Source organism: Pteropus alecto, unplaced genomic scaffold, assembly GCF_000325575.1.
Source record: "Pteropus alecto unplaced genomic scaffold, ASM32557v1 scaffold90, whole genome shotgun sequence".
Taxonomy (NCBI): domain Eukaryota; kingdom Metazoa; phylum Chordata; class Mammalia; order Chiroptera; family Pteropodidae; genus Pteropus; species Pteropus alecto.
In genome coordinates this window covers 326,098-337,844 of record NW_006429894.1, presented here as the reverse complement: position 1 = coordinate 337,844, position 11,747 = coordinate 326,098, and the positions used below count along the sequence as shown (strand labels likewise).

The window sequence follows — 11,747 nt, the reverse complement described above, 5'->3', positions numbered from 1 at the left end:
AGTTGGCATCTTGCCTGCTAGCCCCATCCGGAGGAGGCTCAGGCCCAGGGTGGATTACTCGGGCCATCAGAAGGATCGAGAAGCCTTCGCGAGCCAGGGGGAGCGGTGTACAAGAGGCTGGGCCCCGCTCCCTGCCAGGGTATCCCTACCCCACCCCTGACTTGGCCTTTCCGGGAGCAACACTTGGCTGTGGCAGTGCTGGCCCCAGAGATACTTAATTCTTACTGACTTGTTGACTCCACATAGGGCTGCTGGACAGAATGTCCTTGGTAGCAGCCCAGAGCTGGCTCCGCCCTCTGCCCACCCTGAGCAAAGCCGATCTCCAAGGCCAGTCCATCTGAGTCCAGCTGGGCCGGGCGAGACCCGTACTCGACCCGGGAACCGTGTGCTGGAGACGCCCTCCTCAGTCTGAGCCCTTGCTGTGCCCAGCAGGGAGCCTGGGTCCACTGCCTGGTGGAAAGAGAGATGGGAATGAGGGGGCGGGGGGGGCAAGGGCGGGACCCAGGGAGCCACAAAACTAGCGTAGCTTGTTGCAGATCTCGCTATGAATTCTGTTTCGTGGTCACTAATTGTTAGACTCAATCTGTAGGATTGAGTTCCATTCTTATTTACAGAATGGAACGTGTACTTGCCTTGTAACGCTTCTGAGAGAAGTAAGATGACGCCCCCTTTGCCTGACACCCACCAGAGCCTTCTCACCTCTGGGTGAAGCCCGCGCCTCAGCCCCACGGGCCTGCCCGCCCCGCAAGGCCCAACTTCCTCTCCGGCCCCCCGCCTGCCCCCTCATCCAGGCGTCCCGGGTCTGACCCCTGTGGGGAAGAGGCGTGTGTCGCGGGCCGGTGCTCCCCAGACTGTAATGTGCAAACGGGTGACCCGCGGATCTCGTAAATGCAGATTCCAATTCAGAAAGTCTGGAGCAGACCCGAACTTGTGCATTTCTAGAAGCTTCCGTGGCACACTGGTGCAGTCAGAACATGGAACACGCTCCAGGTCACCAGGGTCCGGAGCGGAGTTTCTCAGAGTGGGCCAGCAGCATCACTGTCCCCTGGGAGCGTGCTGGAAACGCACACTCCAGGTGCTGCCCAGACCCGCCACGTCAGCAACCCTGGGTCTGGGGCCCAGCGTCTGGGTTTAAAGAGACCACCGGCAGGTGCCGCTGCCCCGGGAGTTTGGGGACCTGGTGTAGAGGAAGGCACGCTCAGCGGGGCGCCCGTGTTATAACCCCAGCTGTGTCCTCCCCTCTCTGAGCTCGGTGTCCTTGACCTTAACGTGAAGACTGTCTGGCCTGTCTTAGATGTGCAAGAAAGCTCGGCTGCTCCGTGGGGGCTGAAGGACCTGCGTATCGTGTCTCCCCACCTTAGGTAAGTCAAGAAGAGCATTGCCGCCCCCGCCAGCCTGACCCCGGCCCGAGTCATTAGGTCTGGCAGCCCCTCCTCGGGAAAATGGGTCTCAGCCCTGCCTGCTGCCGAGCCTCCCTCCCACACACAGCTGCCCCCTGCCGTCCTCTCCCTGGGAGACCCCCCAGCTGACCTCTCCCCTGATGTTCCCCGACCCCCCGCACCCCTTCGAGGTGGAGCCCTCCGTTCCAGGGCTGGGGGTTTCCCGGATCTCCTGTCTTCTCAAGGGAAACACAGGAAGACACGGACCCGGGGTTCACGTCTCTGGAGATCCACGTTTTACAGGCACCGTTGCGACAGCGGCCAGCGTCAGCGGCAGCAGCCGACCCGCCCGGGCCTGGCTCCCGCGGTGGAGCTGCTCTCCCACGCTCAGCCCTTTCATCGCCGTCCAGCCCAGAGCGGCCCTGATTCACCCGGCATCCCTTTTGTGTGCAGGGAGGCCGCTGGCCCTGCTCTCACGGCCGAGTCTGGGCTTGACGGCCTCTGGTCCCAGCCTGGGTCTGTCAGAGCCTGGACTTGTGGGCTCAGGTGCAGGTTGGGGCCTGCAGAATTCCCCCTTTTCCCGTGTCATGCTGGCATCGGGGCGTCTGTGCTGCAGGAGCAGAGGGGCCGCCCCGGAATGGCCCTTGTCCTCGGAGACACCGGGCTGAGGGGCAAGGGCCTCAGAAGAAGACTGGCTGATACTCGGAGAAGTGGCCCCTGAGCCAGCCTGCCCGCGGGGCCACACAAACCTGGACACAGGTGCGAGCCGAGTGTCCCGTGAGCCAGGCTCTGGGGACACAGTTCTGTTTTGTGGGGACTGGCAAAACGATGGGAGGGGGCCTTCCCGTCCTCGGGGAGCCCCCTCTGACGGGAGAGGATGCCAGAGCAAGCGTTCCTTCTGTGACGGGCCACAGCCCCCAGCAGCGCACACAGCACCTGAGCGAAATCCCCACGTCACAGCCGATGCTGGCGCGTGTGCTCGTCAGGCCGGGCTGCGGTGGGCTCCCCTGCCGAACTCCCCCGAGTCCCGGCGGCTGGACCCAGCAAAGGTGAAGTGCCCGCCCCGCAGGCGCCACACCCTGGCAGGGGAGGTCCCTCCCAGGGCCCGGTGGACAGGCCGTTTGGAAAGAGAATGGCCGCAGCACGGTGACCGAGGACCGACCGGCTCACGCATTAGGGGCTTCGCTTAGGGCTACAGCACAGCGTGTGCAGGTGCGTGCACGATGCTCCCTGGGAAAAGCGGCACGATGACTTCCACGGCGGCCGTTAAGTTCTGCCCCCGAGTGACACTTCGTCTCAATTCAGAGGCCAGGGTGGGCCACGTAGCCACATCTCACTTCAAGGGAGGAGAAGTGTAACCCCACATGTGCCCGGAAGATGGGGCATGAGCGTGACCAGCAGTGCGGCCGCCAGGCGACCAGTGGGTGTCCCCAGGAGGCAGGGAGAAGCAACGCCCCTTGGCCCACGACCAAGTTGGTGGTCCACAGCATGGCCATGCAGAGGCTCGGGGCTGGTCCAGGCACGAGGGTGCCCACTAAGGGCTTTCTTGAGATGAGCCGCTTCCCGAATGCTCCTGGCCTTTGGGGCGAGCCTTCCCAGGCCCGTAAACTCAGAACCTGGGAGCTGGGCAGGTGCCCAGGGCCTGGCAGCTCCAGCGTGCTCAGAGTCACAGCATCAGCACCACCTCTCCCTGGGAGAAGCCAGGTCTCAGGCCCCACCCAAACGCCCGGATGGGATCTGCATTTTAACGAGGCCCAGAGCTCCCTGCCCGCTGCAGCCTGAGACGCCTCCCCCAGCGCTAATGAGGCCAGCGGCTTCTTTTCACCCCGAGGGGAGGAGTCTGGCCCGAAGTCACAGGGCTGGTTCCAGTCCTGGCTCCGCTGCTTGCCAGTGACTTTGACTAAGTCGCCTAAAAATTCACTGAATCTCAGATTCCTGTTCTTTGATGCACGGATCACATAACCTCTTCATGGCACTGACACGTAGGCCAGTGCCCGCACGGGGCATGTGCTCGGTCAGCGTTAGCTACCGCTGGGCCTAACTCACTGCCCCAGCGCCACGCCCGCCTCCCGCCCCTCCGGGCCGGCCGCCCGCATCCACATCCTGCTCTGCCATCTGACCGTGAGCCGGTCCCGAAATGGTCCTTTGGTTCTTGGGTCCCGTTTGATCCTCCGTTGGTGGGGATTCCGACAGCACCGACCTCACGTGGTTACTCTGAGGATTCGGGCTCCTAGTGGGCTGTGGCCCACGGCGGCTGACGGGCGATGATGCTTCCAAAACGTACAGAGAGAGGCCGGGAGCGAGGTGGAGGGGAGCCGCCGGGCAGGGGAAGGCCTTTCTCAGAGGGCACCACCCCTGCTTCACCCGCGGACACTCTGCAGGTCCGGCCCTCGCCCCCACAGCCCGCACCCCCATCGCCGCTTCTCAGCTGATGCAGTGGCCCCACCAGGCTGCTCATGCCTCAGCCAGGGTCCGCCGAGAGGCCAGGGGTGCTTGTCCTGGGGCGGACGCGGGCGGGCAGGCAGCTGTCTTCAAATCCGTGGCGCGCTGTCACGCAGGAGGTGACTCTCATGGACAGAAATAGTAAGTTCCAGAACATCCTCTCTAATGAGACCCGTCCAGGGCCCAGCTGCCGGGTGGGACGCCGAGCTCAGGGGAGCTGCGCGGCTGGCCCATCAGGGCAGACTGCGGGCTGGAGGTGACCCTGGCCGGGGCTGGACTCGTCCCCACATCCTCAACTGGGCTGAGCCCGAGCACCAGAATCTCCTGGGGGCTTTGTGAGTGCAGGTCCCCAGGTCCCGTCCGGGCCAACTGAAGCAGAGGCCCTCGGGTGGGGCCGGGAATTCCCTTTAAAGCCTCCCCAGGATGCTCAGAATTGGGGGGTTAGAGGAGGGCAGGGCTGGCAGGAGGGTGAGCACCACCCAGCGGCTTACCCCGAGCTGCGGAGGGCGCTTCCTGGGCTCCGCTCGCCTCCGTCCCCTGCCCGGGTCTGGGCACCGTCCTGGCTGGACATCTGCCCCTCCCGGAGGATTTCCTGCTCATGGATTGATCATCCCCACACCTGATGGCCCTCTGTCCGGTCCCTATCCGTCCTCGGCCCTCAGGCGACCCAAACGGGGTACTAGGGCTCTGAGTGGGGGAGCTTCCTGAATCTGGGGCACAGCACGTCCCCCCCAAGGCTCCCCGGGTGCCCGGCTCAGACGGCAGAGAACCAGGAGAGGACGTGCCGCTATGGACAGAGGTCACGCCGCCTTCCGTGGGTCAGTCCCGTGGTGCGGGGGGACACTGGCCCCCCTAGGGCCCATCCTCCGAGGGACAAGCTGTCTGTCACCCGGGGCTCCAGGTGAGCACCGGCCAGGTGCCCGGGAGAGGAGCGCCTGCCTCCCGCCCGACCCCACAGCGCCACCTGGTGCCTCCCGGCAGAGCGGGCCCTGGGCATCCCTGCAACAGGCGCCACCTCACGGTGCTCCCAGCCGGTCCCTCCCCGCCCCCCCCGCACCCCACTGACCTCTGCCTCTACCCCACTTTGTCCAGCCCACTCCCCACCACGGGGTTGCTCCGGAAGTCGGCTCAGGGGCACAGGCCAGGATGGCCTCGCACTGGGGCGCAGAGGCTGCCCGAGCAGCCAGCAGAGGGCAGCCTGTCGCCAGCCTGGCCCTTCCTGTGGGCGTCTCGCAGAGCAGGAAGTGGACGCAGCCGGGTGTGGAGCCACCGTCCTTCCCTCCTCCCCACGCACAAACCCTTCCCGGAGACCTCGAGGGTGGCCACTCGCCCCTTGGGCCCTGCCGATGTCCCTCGCCTGGGCAGCACTGTCCTCTGAAGCGCCACTGCAGGTGGACCGGGTCCTCGGGGCGTGGAGCCCGCGAGGCTCGCTGCCGTCAGAGCGGCTGAGCGTTGGGGGCTATTCTGCAAATTCGCGAGGGCAGAGCAGGCCCCCAACCCGTCAGTGCCCAGGACGAGGGGCATGGCCACCCTCGGCCGTGGGGCTGCCAGGCCACGTGTCTGTCCCCCCAAACCCACAGGCTGAACCCCTAACCCCAAAGTGGTGGCGTGGGGAAGTCATCAGGTCACGAAGGCAGAGCCCTTAGAAACGGGATTAGTGTCCTTGTGCGAGACCTCTGGGAGCTCCCTGGCCCTTCCCGCCACGGGAGGCCACAGCCAGGCCACCAGGAAGCCAGCCCTGACCAGCCGCCGTGTCAGCCGGCACCCCAATCTCGGCCTTCCAGGTTCCAGCGCTGAGAAGCAGATTTGTTTGTTGCTTACGGTGTTACAGCGGCCAGAGCAGGGCCGGGCCCTCACGGCACAGCGGGGGCGAGCCAGGCCCCCCTCCCCCTACAGGAGGGAGGTTTCTGACGTGGCCGAGCTCGTCTACCTGCCGGGGCTTTCCAAACCGAGAGATGTTCTGAGCAGTCTGGGGGCCTCGCCGAGCCCCTCAAATTCCAAAGCCCCGAGTTCCACGCCCAGACGTGGGGTGGCGGACTGGCCGTGGGGACGGGGTGGCCAGGCCTCTCCAGGCAGCGAGGACGGAGGCAGGAACAGACCACTCTGAGGCCGGCTGCTGTCATTCTCCGATCAGGCTCCCCCGGCCCCGGGCGGGGGGCGGACACAGGACCAGACGCCAGAGCTCTGTTCTAACCGCTTTTATTGACCAGGTGAGGGATCAGCTTGAATACAGCCCGTGCCTACAGCCCTTCAGGTGAGGGGGGAGCCACCAGGCCCCTCGGCCTCGCTCCTGCTGCTGCTGCTGGGGGCCTGGAAGGGAGGGGTGACGTGGCCAGGAAGGTCCCTGGGCAGCGTGGGGTGGGAGCGGAGGGGCGTCCGGGGAGACCAACGCGGTGTCCCCGTCCGCCTCTGAGGGTCAGGCAGGCGTGGCCGGAGCAGGGACAGAACTGGCCCGGGCCGTGTGGGGACAGCAGGGCTGCCACTGCCACCTCGGGGCTCCGGGTCCAGGGCGGAGCGGGCTGCCCTCGATTTGGGCCCCTGGTGAACAGGAGTACGTGCTGGGGTGTTTCATCAGGACCCCGTCCCAGGGGACTCGGTGCTGGGGTTCTCAGACCTGGCTGTTCTCCCATCCCGAGGGGAGGACACCGTCCCCCACAGCCTCCGAGGCCAGGGCCTCCAGAAGCAACTGGCCGCGACAGTCCACGACCCTGTCTACATGCCTGCCTGTTCCCCACCGTGACTCCCAAGCTGGGACTCCCTAGGCCTATTCTGGGGACACCAAAAAGCAACCTTCTTTCCTACAGAGGAGAATCTCTGGGGTCCAGGACACCTGAGCCTCCCTGGCCCGCCTTGGCCCCGCCTCCCTCCCTGCTGGCCTGGGAGATGTGGGCTCAGGGTCTTGGCCGGCTGATGGTGGACATTCAGCCTCGGAGGCTAAGAACAGAGGCTTATGGGGCAGGGGGTAGGGGGAGGGCTGTCCCACCAAGGCTCCAGCTGGTGAGTGGCACCAGGCAGGGGAGCCCCCGAGAGGATGGGTCTCTGGCAGACCCCCCAACAACGGGGACTGGGCACCAAGTTCCAGCCCCTGGTGACAAGTGTCAGGGCTAAGCGAGGAGTCCCGGGGTCACCGAGGCTGCGGGGAGGGAGTGGCGAGCGGGTGCACAGGGCGGGTGTGGGCGCCGCCTCACTCGGAGTGGACCAGGGCCCCCGCTCCCTGCCCGAAGCCAAAGCCCTTCGGCCCAAAGTTTTTCGCGTAGCATCCTGTGGAGAGACAGGGTGGTCAGGGCGCCCCTCCCCGCCCAGGACAAGCGCTGCCTAGCGCCTGGCCAGGCCTCCGAGGCCAGGTCCCTGGGACCCCCAGCTCGGCAGCCCTGACCGCGAGGGCCCCTCCCCGGCCCCGGTGCTGGACACACCCGGCAGAAGGGGTGTGTCCGCTGTGACACGCTGGACCAGGCAGGGGCCAGGAGCTCGGTCTGCTGCGTGCCTTTGGCCAAGTCGTGTCCTCCCTCCGGACTTGTCCCGCTAAAATGCACATCATACCAGTGCTCCCTCCGGACACGACCCCAAGGCCAGGACCTGGTTCGCAGAGCAAGGGAAGCACTGCTCGGCCCCGCCCCCTGCGACCGCCCGGCCCTTGACTTGGAGCAAAGCCACCCACCTTTGCAGTAAATCTCGCCATCCTTGTCGGCCAGGGTGGTCGACTCGAGGCCTTTGCCACACTTGGCACATCGGAAGCAGGACTTATGCCAGGACTGGGCGGGAAGGAAACAGTCAATGCCACCACCAGTGACTAGGGTGTCCCCGCCCCCAGCCCCAGCCCCTGACATGAGAACAGCCGTGCGAGGCTCAGGACGCTCCTGAAGTCTGCTCAGCTGGTGCCACTGTGGGGACACGGCCTGGCCAGTGGGGGGAGCAGGCCAGGGACCACACGGCACCTCACGCCATCCTCAAGTGGCCAGACGGCCAGTGGCACCCGTTGCACCACAAAGGGCGGTATCACTGCCCAAGGCGGGGCATCCCGTGGGGATCCGTGTGCGGGCACGGGCCCGTCCTGGCCCTGCCCTGACCAGTGGCACGGGTCCACACTTCCCATCCTGCACGATGGCTGTGAGGACGACGCTGAGGTGGGTGCTGCCTGACCACAGGGCAGCCTTGTGTCACTGGGACCTTCCAAGCCAGCCCGGCCTCTGAAGCTGGTGATCTGGGTGCCTCGTGTGCCCGAAGGCCATGCCCTCTCGGAACGGGCAGGTGGTGCCTCGCTCGCCGGGCAGCTGTGGGGACTGAGTGACTTCAGCAGTGTAATGTGCCTGGGACAGGCCGGCCCAGGGGGCCCTGAGCCAGGGCGTCTGGTGGAAGGGACCCGGGTCTGTGAGTGCACGGAACGCGGCAGGGAAAGGCTGGGTGCGGCTTCTCCAGGGGCCACAAGAGGCCACACAGTGCTGACAGCCGCCTGGGGAGAAGGCAGCCCAGGGACAGCGAGACTTCTCAGAGGCCCCAGCAGCATCCCCGAGCGGGCTCCTGGCTGACGTGCAGACAGCTCTGCAGGGGCGGGCGACGTCCAGGCAGGACAGAACAAGGCCTTTTAAGGGCACAGAGCCTCTGTGAGCACAGCCCCCGTGTCTGCGCGGGAGGCAGAGAGGAAGCTGGGCCTCCTGGGAGCTCCCGGCTGCCAGACCAGGCACATGGCCCCTTGCAGAGCTCAGCAGACCTCGGTTCTCCCCGCGCCCAGCCCCCCGGCGGCCACCCGCCTGCTTCGGCCTCTGCTTCGGCCGCTCCAGACTCACACGAGGCCCCGCCCTCCGTCTAAATCAGCACCTCCCGGCGGCCCCTAAGCCCAGCACCCCCAAGCACCCCCATTCCCAGACATCTCTCTTCCGGCTAAGGCCAAGGGTGGGGCCTCCTCCTTGAACGTGAAGTCTCTTCTCTCGACTCCCGAGAAGAACGGCCTGAGCCCTAACCTAGAGCCCAGCTCCATGGCGACATATCGATTCTTAGCGATTCCAAGAATTTTCTCATCTCCTAGGGAGACGCGGCCGAAAAGACACCAACTCGACTGTGACATTCGTACGTCCCGTTTTCACACCGGCTGAGCAGTGGCTCCTCATCCTGACCTCAGCGCAGACCCCAGGGGTGGGCAGGGACACTAACAACAGCGTCACTAGGCTTGCGTGGCTGGGGCCGCGGCTGCGACGTCACGGGAAGGGCTCGCCTGGCAGTTAAAAGTTCGCAGACACCTCCTAAGGGGCCTGAGCCTCGAAAATCCCTGCCCTGGAGGCTTAGTGGGGTCTTGGGGGTCCACACCCTCTGACACAGGGTGTGTGCTGGGATCACAAAACCGAGGCTCTTCCCAGAGACGTTCCCGCGGAATGTGCAACCGCGGGGCCCGCGTGCCCTCCAACCCCGCGCACGTGCCCTCCGACCCCACGCTCGTGCCCTCCGACCCCGCGCTTGTGCCCTCCGACCCCGCGCTCGTGCCCTTCCAGGCCTGCGGTCTCCAGCCAGACACGACGGCTCTTCGCAAGCCCCTAGCAACGCTCGTGGGCCTCGAACGGTCAGGCCCAGCCTGCTGGGGCTGCCAGGCTCCAGGGCGACGAGCTCGGAGGGGCCTGGGAGGCACAGGGACAAGGGGTTACCCCTTTGTGGTGGCTTTGAAACGAAGGTAGGGAGGGATGGCACAGGGCTCAGACCCTCTGAGCGGAGCTGGGGCCAGACGTGCAGAGTTCTGGAACTCCCATCTTGAGAACCGGCCCCCCGGCCCCCCATGACGTCACCGTCCCCTCCGCCTCCCCATGACCCCGGCAGCCACTTACCTTCCCAGCGCCAATCACCTTCTCAGCAGCATAGACCGCCTGGCTGCACCGGGGGCAGCGCTCGGAGCCCCCCATCTTCTGGGCAAACTTGGAGGCGTTGGGGTTGGTGGTGGGCTTGTGGCCAGGGGCCCTGCACAGGGGGACGTGCGGTGCAGTGAGGTGACACGCTGAGAAACATGCGGGGCTGGCACCGTCCCCGCCTTCCCCGCGCCGGGCGGGGCGGCTCTGCCTCAGCCACTGGCTGGAGCCCCCGGGCCACCAGGCCCTCCCCCACTTCACGGAGGCACAGACCGAGGCCGGTTTCTGTGGAGCACCCCGCCTCCCTCCCCGCTGGGCCCCAGCTCATCTGCTCGGGGTCGCCCGCCTCCCGGCCCCCATTCCCGCAGCCGGTCTGGCACCGGTCCCCAGGAGGGGTCCGCCAATAAATCACTTCTCGCGGGCCACGACCTTGGCTGACACGTGGTAACGCATCCATCATTTTGGGCCATTTCTCCTGGGCCAAGGGGCCGGCCCGGCTGACTGCCAACGGCCGCTGTTTACAGCAGGTCAGAGGTCACTGGGTGCCGGGGACTCAGTGGCATGACTTCCCGCAGCAGGGGTGACGGATGCCAGAGGCCGGTCTGGCTCAGACCTCACTGGCTAGGGGACCCCCACAAGTCGCCGGCCCTGGGCGAGTTTTCTCACCCGTGAAAGTGGACTAGACCAGGTCACTCTGTCTGATTCCCACAGGACCCCAGCTCCCCGGGCCGGCCTAGCCCTTACAGGTGTTCCACGTGACCCGGCCATGACGGCTTCCCAAGCCTCCCGCCACGGCCCACGGGAGGTGGGCACTCACCCCTCAGGCCTGATGCCCAGGGCCTCCCCCTTGTCCATGCTCAGCGTGCCCGCGCCCTGCCCGTAGCCGTAGCCCTTCGGTCCATACTTCTTGCCGTAGCAGGACCGGCAGTAGATCTCCTCGCCGTGCACGGCCACCGTGGTGCTGTCCAGGTTCTTCTTGCAGACCACTGTGGAGGGGCGTGAGCACGGTGAACAGGCGCCGGGCAGCTGGCCGCTGTGCCCTGCGGCTCTGGGGTACTGTCACCCCAGACCCTGCCCGGAAATGCGGGTCAGGAGGGCCCTGAGCTGGGGGGGACAGGGAGGGTCTGCACTCCTGTCGCTAGGAAAGTCGGCCCCTCTCAGACCCCTGCACCCTCGAGCCCCCCAGGCTGCACTGCACCCCACGGAGGAGGCCACGGCCTGGGCTGACCCCGAGCCACAGGACGCCCCGTGAGGGCCTTCACTCTGCCCTGGACAAAGAGACCGTGAGTCTCGACGGGGAGCTGGGGTGGGGGGGGAAGGACACAAGAGAAGGCGGGGTTTCCTGCCTCCAGGAACAGCGTCCGGGGGAGACGGTCTCGCACGGGGGCGCTCGGGGGCGAGGGCACAGGTGCGTCGAGGCGCCAGGAGAGGAGTTTGGTTTTCTTCAGGGCCCAGCAAGGTGGGCTTTGAACCGAGCCGCCCGCCACACCCGTCCCAGCAGCCCTGGCGGTCCCTGCCTCAGCCCTCACTCTGCCTCCAGGCTCGGAGCTCAGACCCTGGGCAGCGTCTCGGCTCCCCGCCGAGGGACCGGAGGGGCAGGGGTGCACCTGGCTGCCGCCCCCGAGGCATCTCACTCCGGATGCCCAGAGTCAGAGAGCTCGGAGCCTGGGTCGCCCACTGACAGAGGCCCAGAGTCAGATCCTGCTGTCCCCTTCCTGGCCGCATGGCCCGGGCAAGTTACTGTCCCCTGCATGACCAAACCGCACTGAGGCTGGACAGGCAAAACACCCGCCCAAAGCGGGTGGTGGGAACTGAGCCTTACGTGTGACCGCTCAGCACACGACAGGCACCCGGTAAGGGCTGACCGCTCTCTCTCCCAGTCTGTAAAGTTAGAGCCAGCAGGACACAAGGCACAGGGGACACCGGCCAGGCCCCCAGGGGCTCGGCTTCACGCTGGGTCTTTGGGTCCTGTCCTGTAATCTTAATTCGCTTCTACGTATCCCCAAATATCGGGATTCAGTGTGGCCGCTGCACTGCGCCCTCAAACCCGTCCTTTCGAAGGTGGAGACCTGGGGAGAGGCCAGCCGCCCTCCCCCCG

At 66.2% G+C, this 11,747-nt stretch overlaps 1 protein-coding gene across 2 annotated transcripts in view; it reads right to left on the bottom strand.

Annotated features, from left to right (window-relative positions):
* Positions 1 to 6,004: 6,004 nt before the first annotated feature.
* The window catches only part of CSRP1 (cysteine and glycine rich protein 1), a 9,129-nt gene continuing 3,386 nt past the window's right edge, over positions 6,005 to 11,747 (bottom strand). The window contains exons 2-5 of one of the 2 annotated variants that reach the window (XM_006904425.2): positions 10,467 to 10,635; positions 9,632 to 9,761; positions 7,480 to 7,573; positions 6,005 to 7,082 (exon numbers count right to left, since the gene is read on the bottom strand). In XM_006904425.2, the coding sequence (XP_006904487.1) occupies positions 7,006 to 7,082; positions 7,480 to 7,573; positions 9,632 to 9,761; positions 10,467 to 10,635 (470 nt within the window). In that variant the 3' untranslated portion in view covers positions 6,005 to 7,005. The remainder of the gene's footprint in view (positions 7,083 to 7,479; positions 7,574 to 9,631; positions 9,762 to 10,466; positions 10,636 to 11,747) is intronic. The other variant, XM_015587485.1, reaches the window with a different exon arrangement.